The 15,754-nt window shown below is 36.0% G+C and overlaps 1 protein-coding gene across 1 annotated transcript in view; it reads left to right on the forward strand.

The window, feature by feature from the left end:
- Positions 1 to 10,301, forward strand: part of TNPO1 (transportin 1) — a 54,934-nt gene extending 44,633 nt beyond the window's left edge. Inside the window, exons 23-25 of the mRNA XM_005858010.2 lie at positions 1,193 to 1,267; positions 2,080 to 2,222; positions 4,696 to 10,301. Coding sequence (XP_005858072.1) covers positions 1,193 to 1,267; positions 2,080 to 2,187 — 183 coding nt within the window. The 3' untranslated portion in view covers positions 2,188 to 2,222; positions 4,696 to 10,301. The remainder of the gene's footprint in view (positions 1 to 1,192; positions 1,268 to 2,079; positions 2,223 to 4,695) is intronic.
- The last annotated feature ends 5,453 nt before the right edge of the window (positions 10,302 to 15,754 follow it).

Here is a 15,754-nt window from a genome sequence, read left to right on the forward strand (position 1 = left end):
AAAACTTACAAATTAGAACTGGAAAAAATCTTGACTAATTTCACATTTGTAAAACAATAACTTACTATCTTTAGAGATGGTCCCTACTTGCACAATAACCTCCTGGCAGTAAGTTAGGGTGGTTTTTTTGTTGTTGTTCATTATTTAAGAACTTTTTTATCACCTTAAATGTGTCTTAGAGGTATCATGTGACGTCTACTATGTATGTTTAAAAGGAACATTTTCCCATTGGAATTTTAGCTACTTTTTTTTTTAATTTATTCATGAAGTAACACATGTATATGGTCATGAATCATTACCAACTTAAGAATTGGTAGAAATTTCTACTTTTTACATATGTATTTGGATATAGTTAAAAGAAAAATCTTAAGTTTTCTTCTTATGTTTAAATTTTTAATCACAAATTCTACATGTGTGTACATATATTTAAGTTTTTAACATCACACTTTGATAATTAAAGTAGTGAACATGTCAGGACATCAGCTACATCTTGAATGTTGTATCTTGAGTGTTTTCAGTGTGATAATCTATATTTAAAAAAACTTTAGTGAAATATTTAAAGGCTTTGCTTGTTGTCACCTTGTTTTTATAGTCAGAATAATCTAATTATCTTTTAAATTGTCTAAGCATTGGGGAGGGGGTTGTTTGTTTTGGATTGGGATGGGTTGGGTTGGGTTAGGTGTTATTTGTAGCTACATAATTAGTTTTTTCTAACTTTTGGTCATTTCAGTTTCTATATGAAGATTGGTCTTAAAATTTAGATCTATTCATTTCTATGCTTCGAATGAAGCTTATTTGTTGTATGCTTTTAACTATCTTAAATTATATTTAGGCTACTTAGTATTGTATCATTACTTTATTTATGTAATCCAATAAAAGAAAGTTTTTAATTGGTGTTCATTTGGTACTTTCAGTTCATTGCTGATATTAAACATTTACTAGATGGGTTTTGTTTTGTGATGTAAAATAAAACATAAAAGGGCATTAAATTGCAATATAAACTGAATGAGGAGAGGTTCGTTCATGGTAGAGGAATAAGGACAACCATTAAACAATTCACTTACAATTTTTATAATCATAGTTGATTATTTTGGCTAGGATTATATCATACATATTCTGAAGTTTATATATCTTTTTTCATGTGTTTGACAAATATAATATCAATCTAAAATGTATTTCTTGCTTGTTACAGGATTTTATATTTTTTTGTGATGCCGTTGCATCATGGATTAACCCAAAAGATGATCTGAGAGACATGTTCTGTAAGGTAACTAAAAAGACTTTATGATACGCATCTTGGAATTATTACGGTCCTAGATGGAAAGTTTGAATTATTTTTACATTTCATATAAAACTAGACTCTTCAAATCAATATTGGTAGACTATACAACCTATGACCTTTGTTCTCAATAAAAAAGTTGTTTTCAAGCAGTACCACTGATACCTGTGGTTCAGTTATCCCACCTATGCAAATTAACATATATTTTCAAAGACGGCTGACTGAGATTTAGAATATAATACAGACTTGAATGAAGTAAATCTAAGTGGTCTCCATAGGGATTAAACCTACATAGTTCTTTGTTTTAGTAGTGCCCCCTTTTGATTAACTCTAGTCAGCATTCAACCATAACAAAACAAAAAAAAAGTAAAATGCTGTTACATGTTTGAATCACCTAATAATAAAATTAGTGAACTATATATACTTAAGCCAGGAACCCAAAGCTTTTTATATTTCCAACTTGACAAAACAGTATAGCATAGAAATTTTATTCCTTTGAGTGAATTCTTTTTTTTTCTTTGAGTGAATTCTATGCTTTTTGTTTTTCATAAGTATTATACCAGAGATTTCTTAGCATCTATTACTATGACACTTGCTAAATTCTAAACTTCTCAAAAAAAGCTTAGCATGTTCAGTGAGGTGCTTTTAGGCAAGACGTAGAATCCAACAAAGTTTGAGAATTATTACTTTAAAATGGATAAAAATTTAAAATAATCAGTTTTTTATTTCTGAAGCTATGCAGATCTGAGTTTTATCTTTTGTTATTGATAAATTAATGATTTTTCTTTCACTCTTTGCAGATCCTTCATGGATTTAAAAATCAAGTTGGAGATGAAAATTGGAGGCGTTTCTCTGACCAGTTTCCGCCTCCCTTAAAAGAGCGTCTTGCAGCTTTTTATGGTGTTTAACCTCATGCACTTGAGCTGCAGTCCCATAATTAGGGGTAAGTTGTAAGTAGCTTAGAATTTTTCAGGATGAAGAAATTTAGGACTGTAATCTAAAACTACTGAATAGAATAGGGCTATTTGTTTTCTACAGAGGTTGGATAAAACAATCTCATGCTATATTAAACTTTAAATTTTAAATTACTTAAGTAGAATTATTTAGAGAACCATCAAGCAAGATAAAATGCATGGTTCCACTTTGAGTCCTAGATAGAAAGAAATCCAAGCTGGCATGCTAGTTAGAATACTTAACATTGCTTTCACTGTTGCCTTTTTTGCCCTGTAAGAGATCACCAGAATAGAAGTGGTTTAGTTTTAAAGCATGAGTTTATAGTTTCTGATATATCAAGGACTTACTATGTAATGAGCTTTAGGGAAAACCCAAGTAGACTGGAAATGGGTTTTGTCTCAGTAGCTAAGAATATTTATTATTCAATCTTTAATATACATTTTTAAAAATATGTTTTTATTGATTTTTGAGAGAAAGGGAGAGGGATAGAGAGATAGAAACATTGATGAGAGAGAAATACCATCGATCAGCTGCCTCCTGCACACCCCCCTACTAGGAGCAAGTCTGCAACTCAGGCATGTGCCCTGACCAGGAATGGAGCTGGTGACCTCTTCCTGGGTCAACACTTAACTGTTTAGCCACACCAGCTGAGCTCAATGTACATTTTTATTGAACGCCTACCAATGGGCCTAGCACTGTTTTTTTTAAATGGGCAATGGAAGATTGTTTTGATTTGGGGTGGTAGAGAGTAAATTCACTTGGACTCTTGTTCTTGAGATTTTCCATACTAAGTTGAACTAACAATTCTGGTTTCTTGGCCTCAGTTCCTTCATTGAGTTCTTTTGAGGATTAAATGCTGTTATAATATCTGATGCCAAAATTGGGTATGTTGCCTAACACACTGAGTTGGTTCAACAAATGTTAGGAACATGGGCCAGTGCAGGTACAGTGAACTAGGGTTTATACCTTAGGTTTTAGATATAAAGCGAGACATATTTTACTGAAGGCCAGAGAATGTATTCAGGGTGTGTCCAGCAGTTGTGTAGCAAATTGAATTACCTTTTTATGTTGGAGTTTTATTTGCTTGCTTGCTTATTTACTCTGAGCTAGGTTTTAAACCTGGAAAGATTCCAACATCTAGGTTTTCTAATTAACCTAGATGACAGTAGAAATAGACTTGCACCCTCTGGAATGTCTCAGAATCCTTTGTGTGTGTTGTCCCAGGAGGTCTTGAGTCCTAATAGCTGTTTTATGGCCTTGGCATTTTGCAAAAGTGCTTGATTCACTTAATGTTAAGTCATGAGAATGCATCAAGGGCCAAAAGATTCAACCGTGAGCTAAGTCTCAAGCACTTTCAGATTTATTACCTTCTGTTGTCCCTATCATATCACCAATTACAAATTAACTGGTGACCATGTTCTAAGACAAGGTATGTAGTAATTCTTAGTTTTCTAATTAGAGATAAAAGTCAATCAGTATATTTTCCTGCCTTTTTTTGTATTCTACCCTTTTTTCATAGGCAGAGAAAAGGGGTTGCTTGTACTTCTCCACAGATGGGCTAGTCACCTTTGTGAATTCACATGAACTTTCATAAATGTCCAAGGTTTGGCATAAGTAGTTCGTAGAGTTTTGTTGTGAAAGTTCCACTGTCAGATACTAGTTACAGTCTCCCAGTAATCTATCTATAGTTCTTGGTGTCACTTTCATCATTAAAAATGCTACCATTGAAAAAGTCCTTACCAGGAAAATCAAGCGTTCTGAGAGTATAGAAAATGACTGAGTGAAATAGGGTCAGAAGAATTATTAATTAGCATCAAGAAGTCAAGGTTGCCTTACCGATGTGGCTTAGTGGTTGGGCATGGACCTATGAACCAGGAGGTTGAGGTTCAATTCCCAGTTGAGGCACATGCCCAAGTGGCAGGCTTGATCCCTAGTGGAAACGTGAGGGAGGCATCCAATCAATGATTCTCTCTCATCATTGATGGTTCTGTCTCTCCCTCTCTGAAATCAATGAAAATATATTTAAAAAGGGGGGGGGGAGTGTTAAAATTTACTTTTTTGTATTTGCTGAGTGTAGTGGACACCTTTAATACCTCCTATGCGAAAACATCAGACAAACAAAAATAAGTAATGCTCTTTGAGTTTTTGGGTTGGTTTTTTTTTTTAAATATAGATTGGATTTTTGTTTGCTTTATATTGGTAATACTGGCAAAAAGGGATGTTTTGTCTATATAAAATGCTACGCACCTCTATGGTTGTCCCCAGCTTGGCGTCCCTTTTTTGTATCTGATGCAGGTGACAGTTGAGACTATAGGAGAAGGAAGCAACATGGTTATCATTAGGCAATTTGTCCAATTTCTCATTTTCTTTAGGTAGAGATAGCATCATTACTTGATTAATTTTGTGGTCCACTGACTTCAAAAGAGAAACAATTGTTAAACTATAAAACTGTTTTCTTACAGGTCCTTCAGTCTTGGAGACTATGAGGGAGCCTCTGCACCCAGGGAAAATGTTACCCTTTACAGGGGGGAAGGGTAAACCAGTAGGGAATACAGTACAATCCCAACCCTACTGGGAGGGGCGGGAGGGAGGTGTTGCCGTCACTGTATTGTCGATGTTGGGAAACGTTTTAACATCTGGAGCCTTTGTGGGTGGAAATCTGTCTTCAATTACAACTCCGCACTGGATGTGAAGAAGCAAAAAAAAAAACCTATTCAGTCAACTCACAAAACAGTACATTCTGGAATATTATGGGGAATTGTACCAAAACAAGAACCATATAAATGATGCATAGGGATAAAAGAGGAAAATTTATATAACGCACAATAAAGGAAACCTAAGAATGGGGGTTACAAACAGTAAAGAAGCTTTTTTATTATTATTATTTAAAGGTTTTTATAAATTTTCCCATGCGATGGGGCCTTGTTTTTGCATGCTGATAAAGAACTACACAAATGAAGCTAATAGAATTAAAATCAGCTTGCTGACCCATACTAGCAGCAGGTTCTTGGAAGTTACAATTTAAGGTACCCCCAAAAAAAGTCAGAAATAAAAAATCTAATTTAAACAATGAAGCACCCTGTGAAATGCCAAATGAGTCACTCCTTTTACCTTTGTGGGGTGGGCAGGGAGGGAGGAATAAGTGGGGTTGGACATATCAAACAAAAGATAGAACTCTTGATTTTGCATTAAAACATTAATGTAGTGGATATAATTTGATGGTTGTACTTCATTAGATTTAATTTCTAGGCCAAGACGTTAATTTTAAAGTGCAGTTTAAGGTTCAGGCATGCATTCTGGCTCATAGTGATTGAAAGTAAATTAGTGGGAAAGTAAGTAGCATGCTTGCATCACGTAGAGTGAGATTGGTATTCATTTACCTCTGTTGCGCCAGTTTGTGTTGCAGTTTACCAATTCAATATAGCCCTGCATTTAAAATTCCTTTTTAAGATTTGTGGATTTTATTTTTATTAAGAATATAGGTATATAAAGTACTGTAGTTTACAGCTAGGCCTTGAAATACCTTTTTAGGATCTGTTAGGAATAAGATTGATATTGTATTGTGTGTAACCTGCACAATGTGGAAAGCTGATATACCTGTGCAAAATCTTTGCCTCTGTGCTGTCAGTGTGATGTGCTTTCTGCATGGTTATATACTACTAGTGATTTTATCAAATTTCTAAACTTCAATTACATGGTAAAAGATCTGTAAGAGGTTACATAAATGTTAGTTGGCACATAAAGACAATTGTAGAAGTTGAAGACATGATTGCTATATTTCAATGTTTATTCCCACTCAACATAATGCCTTCTAAGCTTTTTTTTGTTGTTCAAAGCATGATCTTAAGGATATGTTTAAGTTAATGGATGTAATGCAGGGTTCCTACACTGTATTGGCGCATGTTGGTGGCCCTCTGTGTCCTAGATATATGCACACAGGGTGCAAGTAAAAAGCTACAGAGTGAAAGTTGATTTGGATCCTCTTCATTTCATTTGTTTAGCTTTTCTGTTATTTTTCTCTACTTACATGTATTCCTGTGAATAAATCCTTGTTAAGTTAACCCTTTACTTTTCCTTCCATGTGTATTTTCTTATATACTGTGAATGTGAAATCCTAACTGGTACACTTGATCTTGTCTCCATATAAAGTTTCAAGTCTTTATTAATTTGGATTGCCTGAACAGTGTATCCCATGATGATGAAGGAAAATGGAGAGATTTTTCTTTTTAACTCTGCTGGTCAGAGATGAAGCCACACCTTTCCATTTTTCAATGCTGCATATTTAATCTGCAACAAAAATGTTAAGCCATAACAACCTTTTTATATTTTAGTTTGTCACCTTTGCATTTGCAGAATAAATACTGAATAACCATTTTTATAAGCAGTTGCTCCTCTTTGCATGGTTCTATTCTTCTAAAGGTGTTGAATGATACAGCCATTGCACTGAAGTTTGAGCTGTATGTGTGTGAATTTATAAATACCGTTTTAAAAAATTTCAAATGCATGGTAGCATGCAGAAAGGTTTTTGTTGTGTATGTGTGTGTGTGTGTGTATGTATTTTTTTTAACATGTTCTTTCACCTTCTTTCCTGTATTTTGGCTTTGCAAATTTCAGTCTGTAGAGCCTGAAATTAAATGCTATTTTCATATCCAAAATTTTTTTTTAGTTATAAGTTGGATCCAAAGGGGATGTAGCATTTTTCTCTTTTTACTACCATTACTTTGCTGGGAGCTCAAAATTTGCTTCCTAGTTAGTCTTTAAAACCTAATTGGGGTAGCTGTTTTACCCTTAAATTCTAGTGATATTCTCTAGTTTGTTTTTTAAATACTTTTCAGAATTTAATATGGGAGATATTTTAATATTCTAGAATAGGTAATATTTTAAATTGAAAGAAAATGGCAAAATTCTTCTCTAAAAGCTTTTAAACAAAAACAACCAATAAAATTATTTGGACCTGTAATTATATGTTGACTGAAAAAGCAATATTGTCACCTGGTTGATTAAAAATTGATTTCAGTTAGGCAGATATGTCATATAAGAATATGCTCATTTGATAATCACTTAACCTGTTTTTTAACTAAAAGGAAATTTAATTTAAACATAGAGAATAAATTAACTAAATATAACTGGCAACCTGAGATTGGGTTGGGGTTTTTTTTTTATTCCCCACTCCTCCCCATGAGGTATTGTTTTCCTAATTTATATTTCAGATACTTAGTATAGCATAAGAATTTGCAGAAGCCATTTAAGTTCTTTTGAGGTAAGCTCTGATTTAGCATTCTAATAATACATCATGGGATATATATATATATATATATGTATAAGCAACTTAATCCTTGTGGTATAGTCTTAATAGTTTTGAATGTTGACTGAGTGTCTCTGAAATTGTGAGTTTGTCTTTGTTACATTCCAGTGTTTCTGCCTCTTGGCATGCTTAAAGCACGGCTTACTTCATCTGCTCCTTACACACTAAAGTGCTGTTGGTGTGCTCAACTACAGACATAGCCGCTGCTAAGTGATGTAGATTTTCTACTTGAATATTTTTATGTTGTAGGAACCTCAGGAGGTCAGTGTTTACTGTTTTATATATGCCTTCTTTTTCCTGTTTGAGCTTCTCTCTTTGAAGGATTCTAACAGAACAAAAGCTGCTGATCAACCTAAGTTGGAAACAGAAAGTGTATTTAATATAATTTAAATGCATGTTTGGCAGTTCATTTTTTAGTCCATTAGTAAATAAACTTAGTGCCACAGATACTCATTTAATCAGGAAAGAATTTTGCTTTTTGTATTGTCTAATCTCTTTAATAACTTCATAATATGTAAAAAAAAATCACTTTTTTATATTTTTTGGTTGATTATTTCCCAAATAATCAATATGTAAATAATCTTTAAGAGCCAGTTCTGATGCTTTACATTATTGCTACTTGATTTTGTGACGCAAGTTAGATTTCAGAAGAATAGATTTTAAAACACTTAACCAAGCCATTACATCTTTAAAAACAAAATAAGTAGCATACATTTTGTAATTAACATTGATAAACACTGTGATTTTTTGTTAAGACTTTTTCATTGATCTGAATTGCTTAAATTGCATATATTGTAAAATAGTATCAGATGTATATTTTAAAATAATTTCCGCTGACTTTCCTCTATTGAAATGCTTTGTCTACTCAGTTACAAAATATTCAGATACAAGTTTTATCTCAGGTGAATACTCTTGTATCCTGTTTGCTTTGGTGACATATGCTTATAAAGGATCATTATACTTATAGTCTTTGTTTTTTAGTGTATTTCATGAAGAATCTTCCCATGTAGTCTGGTTTTCCCTTCCTTATTCTAGCAGACTAGGGTGGTATAAATTTCTCCTGTAGGTTTACCTTGAAAGTGAATTTAATTTGGTCCTCCTTTTCTTCAAACCCTCAAGATAGCAAAGTGGACATTTTTCTATTCTGTATTAAATTACCCTGCATAACTGAAATGCCAGAATTTGTCTCAAACACTTTAGTTTAAATTTAACAGAAATATTTTGCCATAAATAAAAAACAGTGGAGGTGTGTGTTTTTTTCTTTGTATAATTTATATTATTCATATTGAATGTATTAACAGATAACGGTGCAAAAACATTCTTCCCAAGAGAAGAGTGTATCATGCATAACTGCAGTTTAAATCCTTCCTTTAGTAGTACCTTAAAGTACAGCTTTGCTTGAATTACTTTTTGCAAATAGTACAAGGAGGAAGCACTAACTTGCCAGTAGTATTGTTATTGAAGTGTAGGCATTAAAATCTTTAAGAAAACTGGTCTTAAGATTGTTAAAGGCCTGGGATAATCTAGATAAAAAATCAGATCAATAAAGAACTGTGTGACAATATTATCTAGTAGTAATACCATGCAAGAGCATTGTATATCTACTTAGTACCTTTCATACTGTATTAAATATTGTGGTATTTCTGATGTCTCTTAAAAATTAAATTTTACATAAAAGTTTCATTCACTTGTACACCCTCCAGGTGACTTGTGACTAATTTTTTCAGTCTTATGTAGATGTTTCCCCCATTGGTATTACATGTATAGAGTTCTTTATCTTTATTCCTAATTACTATACATATTAATTTTAAGGTATGCATTTAAATTATAGCAACTGTTTTTTCTGATTTGTATCCCAGGACGTATTATTCAATGTATGCATGATTTTGAGGGAAGTTAAATGATTTTTTTCACCTCTTATACATTTTTAAATCAAACCAAATCAGTTTGCCAAGCATTATATCACTAATAAGGAAAATATTGTTTTCCCTTTTATTAGAATTTTTGTTTAGCATAGAATCCCCTTATACTATGGCTTGGAATTAAGCCAACTTCGCTATTTTGCAAGTCTAATTCTGTAACATGGTTAGCCTTCAAGGCAATGTTGGTCCCCTCCTGCTACCAGCCTCATAAAGGGGTTCCACTGTCCTTTCACCATTCACTTCATTACTCTTTTCCTCTGGATATATAACAAAATTAAGATTGGATGATTTTTTATGGAGATGATAATTAGACAATACTGTATAATTTTACTTAATAGATTATCTGTGAGAAGAGATATTTAAACGTGGTTAATGACTTCACCTATAAAAACGTTTTACACTTAATATTCATGTTAATAATGGGTGCAATAATGTAGTAGTTTTAGCTTTAATTATAAATAACTGGATCTTTCTGCTGACAACTTAGGTTGTATGAGTTATGCTTAAAAGCTTTAAATCTGATGTTTCCTGTACCTGCCACACTATGTTAGAATGTGTCCTTCAAACATACCCTCCTGCAACTTCTCAAACTGTACTAAATTGATATTTCTTGAAGTCTAACTCTGTGCTAACAGATCTTCATTTTAAATAGAATACGGTTTTAATTTTTGATAAGCTGCTGAATTTTAAAGAGAGTTTTTTGGGGCCACCAAATATTTTGGATCATGCAGAGAATATATATTGTACTGTAGTAATTTTGTATTTACATTTGTATGATGTGACATAATAGATGTGAATGTTAATCACTGCTTGACTATGTTAATAAAGTTGTTTAACTATAGATGTTTCACTCTGATTTTTAATGAAGAAAATGAGCTTTCTCTCCCTCCCCCCATTTTGGATTCAGATAGGTCTTTTGTATTGTTTTTGTTGTTGCGGGGAGGGCTGTTTGGTTTTTTTTAGGGCTTTTTTTTTTCTCTTAGTTTACACATTGGTGCACTCTTCTTTATTGAATATTTTCTTATCTGTGTAGTAATAGTTAAGAACTATTTTCCCCACATTTTAACTCCTATTGATGTGTGTCTCAACAGTTGATTCTACCAGCATTTGGTGGGGGAGGAGGGAATGATAGTGCTCTGTAAAAAATAATTAAAAGGTGAAGTTTGAATAAAGCATTATAAGGATAGATTGCATGAATGTGTATGAATGTATCCTATAATTTTGGAAATTAACATTTATAAAAGTACTAGTTTCTTCTAAATGTGTTATGTTTCAGGGGAAATATGTGCATAATTGAAGAGTAGTTTGGTTTTTTGAGATTTACATTTTCCAACAGGGAAGGGCCTGAGATTAGATCAGTTTAACCACGAAATTTTAAGGGAAATGGGGTTTGGGTTTTTTTTCCCTTTATTACCTGCACATGAAAATATTTGAGAGAGCTCAGGTGTCTTGGAGATGGGCTGGGGCTGAAACTTGGGTATCATGTCCTAAAATACATCTTCAAGAAAGAGTTTAAGCCCTGGTCGGTTTGGCTCAGTGGTTAGAGTGTCGGCCCTCGGACTGAGAGTCTTGGGTTCAGTTCCTGGTCAAGGGCACATACCTGGGTTGCAGGCTCCATCCCTGGCTGGGGTCAGGGTGTGTGTGGGGGAGGCAACCAATCGATGTTTCACTATCCCTCCCCCTCCTCCCTCCCTTCCACTCTAAAAATCAATGAAAAAGTATCGTCGGGTAAGGATTAAAAAAGAAGAGTTTTAAGACTCCAGAATTTAGGTTGTGGGAGAAGATAATAAAAAGCGTAACAGTTAAAGTACAAACTTTAAGTTGTTTTTACTTGATATTATACCTGTTTTTGACACCATTTTAATTTTGTAATGAGTTAATCAACCTGACTCCCAATAGTTTACATGTAATGCTTTAGGAATGCTTGGAAAAGTAGCATTTGAACTACACAGTTCTGAGTTTGGACTTTCTCATAACTGTACAGTTGGAATATAGAAACTGCTGAAGCTGTGACTATCATATTGTAATACTTAATCTCAGTCTTGTGTTAACTTGATATAAAACAATCTTCTGAGACATCCACATAGATAAGTGTTCAGTTCAACATAAATTAAAATTTAGAAACTAAACACAATTTCTAAACCATTGGTAAAAGTGATATGGTAAATACTGTTACACTAAGCTTTAGATTTCTGTGCCAGTCATGAATGAAATTCATTTCTATGCAAATAATAGCACTCTTGGTCTGACAATTTAAATTTTATTTTAAAGTATTCCATTTCAAGTGAATTTGTACATTTTTATTATCTAAACTTGCCTGTTAATAAATATACATTATATTCTATGAACAATTTAGACAACCATCTTACTGTTGTTGGATATTCACAAGTTATTTCTCCAGAACATCCAATGATACAACTGATAAGGGGTTAATATCCAAAATTTATAAAGAACTTATAAAACTCAACACACAATTAAAAAATGGGCAAAGAACCTGAATAGACACTTCAAAGAGGACAATACAGATGGCCAAAAGAAATATGAAAAGATGTTCAACATCACTAATCATCAGAAAAATGCAAATTAAAACCATAATGAGATGTCACCTCACACCTGTCAGAATGGCTATCAATAAATCAAGTGTTGGTGAGCATGTGGAGAAAAGAGAACCATTGTGCACTGTTGAAGGGAATACAGATTGATGCAGCCACCGTAGAAAGCAGTATGGAGTTACTTCAGTAAGTTAAAAATGAACTGCCTTATGACCCAGCGAGTCCACTTCTGTGAATATATCCAAAGAAACCTAAAAATTCAGGGGTGGGTAAAAGTACATTTACAGTTGTAATACAATAAGTAATATAAGAATAAACTTGTGTAGTCACAATTATAAACCTACTTTTTTAAAATCATTTTTTTCATTTACACTTGACATACATTATTATGAGTTTCAAGTGTACACCCCAGTGATTAGACCATTGCATAACTTACTAAGTGAACATCCCAAAAAATCCCACACCCATCTGACACTACATATACTACCAGAACATCATTGGCCACATTCCCTGTACTTTACATCCCCATGACTATTCTGTAACAACCAATTTGTACATCTTAATCCCTTCACCTTTTCACCAATCCCCTCAACCACCACCACCACCATGCAACTGTCAAAGTTCTCTGAATTTGTTTCTGTTCTGCTTGTTGGTTTATTTTGCTTTATAGATTCAATTGTTGGTTGATATGTATTGCCATTTTATTTATGTTTTGTATCTTTTTTTCTTCTTCTTAAAGAAGACCCTTCAACATGTCATGTAATACTGGTTTGGTGGTTTTGAATCCTTTAGCTTTTTCATATTTGTGGAAGCTCTTAAAGACGGGCAGGCCAAAGTGGCCTAAGATACCTATATATATAAAAAGCCAGAGACCATAACGACCTAACGACCAGTCGCTGACACCCACTGTGGCCAGCGAACTGGCCTGATCCGGGCCAGATCGCCCCCAACACCCCGATCAGGATGGGGCCTGCCAGCCAACTGCCTTGACTGGCAGAAATTTGGGGTCTGGGGACCTTGGAGTTGCTTGGTCTCAGTCTCGGGCAGCTGCGCAGGCAAAGCTCTCCTTTGGCAGAAGTGGACCTGGGATCAGGGTGCTGGAGTCGGGGATGGGGTGGGGAGGCTTTCCTGGTGGCCACAGCAGTCCCCACGGGCCGTTCACAGCACCTGGGTGTCTGGCCCTGGTCGGAACAGTGGCAGGAATAGGGGTCACAGGGCACAGTGGCACACAGGAGCCAGGAGGTGCGAGGCCCAATGTGGGCTCTTACCCCACCCGCTGGGCCCAGCAGCAGCAGCAGGTGAGCTATGATGTGCAGCGAGGCACTGGGCTGCAGATGGGAGGGGAAGCAAGCCTGGAGAGCAAGGCCCCTTGCCAGGCAGAGCCCTGAGTGGCATGGGCAGGGCCGGAACTGGAAACCCTGGCAGGGTGGATGGGGCTGCAGCCCCGCACCTTTTCGGCCTTGGCCTTGGAATTCAGAGGTCAGCCCCACTTCAAGAGAGAGGACTTGGCGGAAAGTGGCAAGGCCACAGGAGGGATAGGAACTGTGGCCATCTTCAGGAAACACAGCTGCCATGGTCTTCAGTAACTATGAAGAGATAATCTCTGGTCTCGGTTCTACAGAAGAGGAAGCTCAGACTCAAAGAAGGGAGCCTTCCGTAATACCTCACCCACTTCTCAGACCTGACCCTGTGCAGCATTGTTTTCATTGAAAGTAGAGGATCTAAAATGTTTTTAGATCTTTGCTATTTTAGGCAGGAAAGAATTTAGCACAGGGAATTGGTGCTTGGGAAATCATTGGAAAGCTGGAGGAGTGGGTATTAGGGTGAGCCCCCAGGAAAGACTCCCTGCCCAGTGGGAGGAGCTGGCCCCTCAGCCACAACTGAATTCTAGGACACTCTGGCACAACTGTGACCTGGGGATCAGGAAACTGCTGTCCCCGCAAGTGCCCTCCAGCTCCCACAAAACAGGTCACTGGGCACTGCCTCTGCCACAACTGCCTGTGCACGGCCTGAATTCCACTGCAGAAAACCTCCACATCTCTGCAAACATGATCACCAGCAGGAAACAGCCCAAACTGCGAGAAGATGCCTCTATCCCACTTCTGCCTTCAAAATATTGTGCAAGCGCATCCAATCAGCAGAAAACAAATTCATATCCAGAAACCTAGCTGCAAAGGAGTTTGGGCAATTTCAGACTTTCGTCTAGGAGTGAGATCTTGCCAATGTACCTCATGTGCCTGGTATTGATAAAAAATGGGGCCCGCCTGGTGGGGCTCAGTGGTTAAGCATCGATCTATGAGCCAGGAGGACATGATATGATTCCTGGTCAAATTTCAGGCTTGATCCTCAGTAGGGGCGTGCAGGAGGCAGCTGATCAATGATTCTCATCATTGATGTTTCTATCTATCTCTCCTCTCGCTTCCTCTGAAATCAATAAATATATATTTTTTAAATGGGGTCATGCTGTATATATGTGTTATAACAAGTTTTTCACTTCCTGGATCACTAATGTCTTTCCCGTTAAAACCATACTTAGAGAACATTATTTATCATTAATTTTAATTGATCTTGGAGAGAAGAAGAGAGAGAGAGAGAGAAACATTGTTCCATTGTTTCCTGCACTCACTGGACTAGGTATTGAATCTGCAACCTGGGCATGTGTCCTGACTGGCAATAGATCCACCACTTTCTGGTGTATGGGACAATGCTATGCTGGTACCCTGACCCCAAATTCCAGCCTCCAGAACTATGAGAAAAATACATTTCTGTTGTTTAAGCCACACAAATTTATATTTTGTTATGGCTGTCTAAGCTGACTAATCTATACTAATAAAAGGGTAATATGCTAATTAGACTGGGTTGACCGGACATCTTTCAGTCATTCTTTTGGACAAAGCCACGGTGGCGGGGGGCGGTGCAGAGGCGGTTAGGGGCGATCAGGTCAGCAGGGGAAAGCAGTTAGGGGAGATCAGGCCGGCAGGGGAGAGCAGTTAGGAGCGATCAGGTAGGCAGGCAGGTGAGCAGTTAGGAGCTAGCAGTCCCAGATTGCGAGAGGGATGTCTGACTGCCGGTTTAGGCCTAATCCCAACACCGAGGGGTCCCAGATTGGAGAGGGTGCAGGCTGGGCTGAGGGACCTCGTGCACCGGGCCTCTAATATACTAGTATTTCCCTAAATGATTATCTGCTTGTGGTGTCTACATTTAAAATTAAAAATGAGTCCCAAAAAGATTAGTATGATTTTTTAAATTATGGCTATAGGAATTAAAACTACCGATTCATGAATAGGCAGCTCAAAAGAACTACCTGGAGACATCTAAATACACGTGAAATCAAAATAAATAAATAAATACACGTGAAATCAGTCCAGCAGTTCCTCAATGTTTTAACATTTTGTTATAACATTACTGAGATGCCTAAGAACGTAACTCTTGTTTATATAAATTAGCCTGTGGTTATTCATTCCCTTAGTACTTAACCTATAGGATCGCCCTTAAATAAATGAAAAGATGCTCCATATCTTCACATTCACTAACTTCACAAAAATTGGAAATACCAGTTGTTTCTAAAGGTGCACCATAGAGGAACAGAACTCTAATAATGCCAACTTAGTATAACTACTTCATTTTTAAAAATTAAATCTTCATTGTTTTTTTGTTTGTTTTTTAATTAAATCTTTATTGTTCAGATTATTACAGTTGTTCCTCTTTTTTCCCCCCATAGCTCCCCTCCACCCGGTTCCCA

This window comes from Myotis brandtii, unplaced genomic scaffold, assembly GCF_000412655.1.
Source record: "Myotis brandtii unplaced genomic scaffold, ASM41265v1 scaffold115, whole genome shotgun sequence".
In the NCBI taxonomy this organism is placed as follows: domain Eukaryota; kingdom Metazoa; phylum Chordata; class Mammalia; order Chiroptera; family Vespertilionidae; genus Myotis; species Myotis brandtii.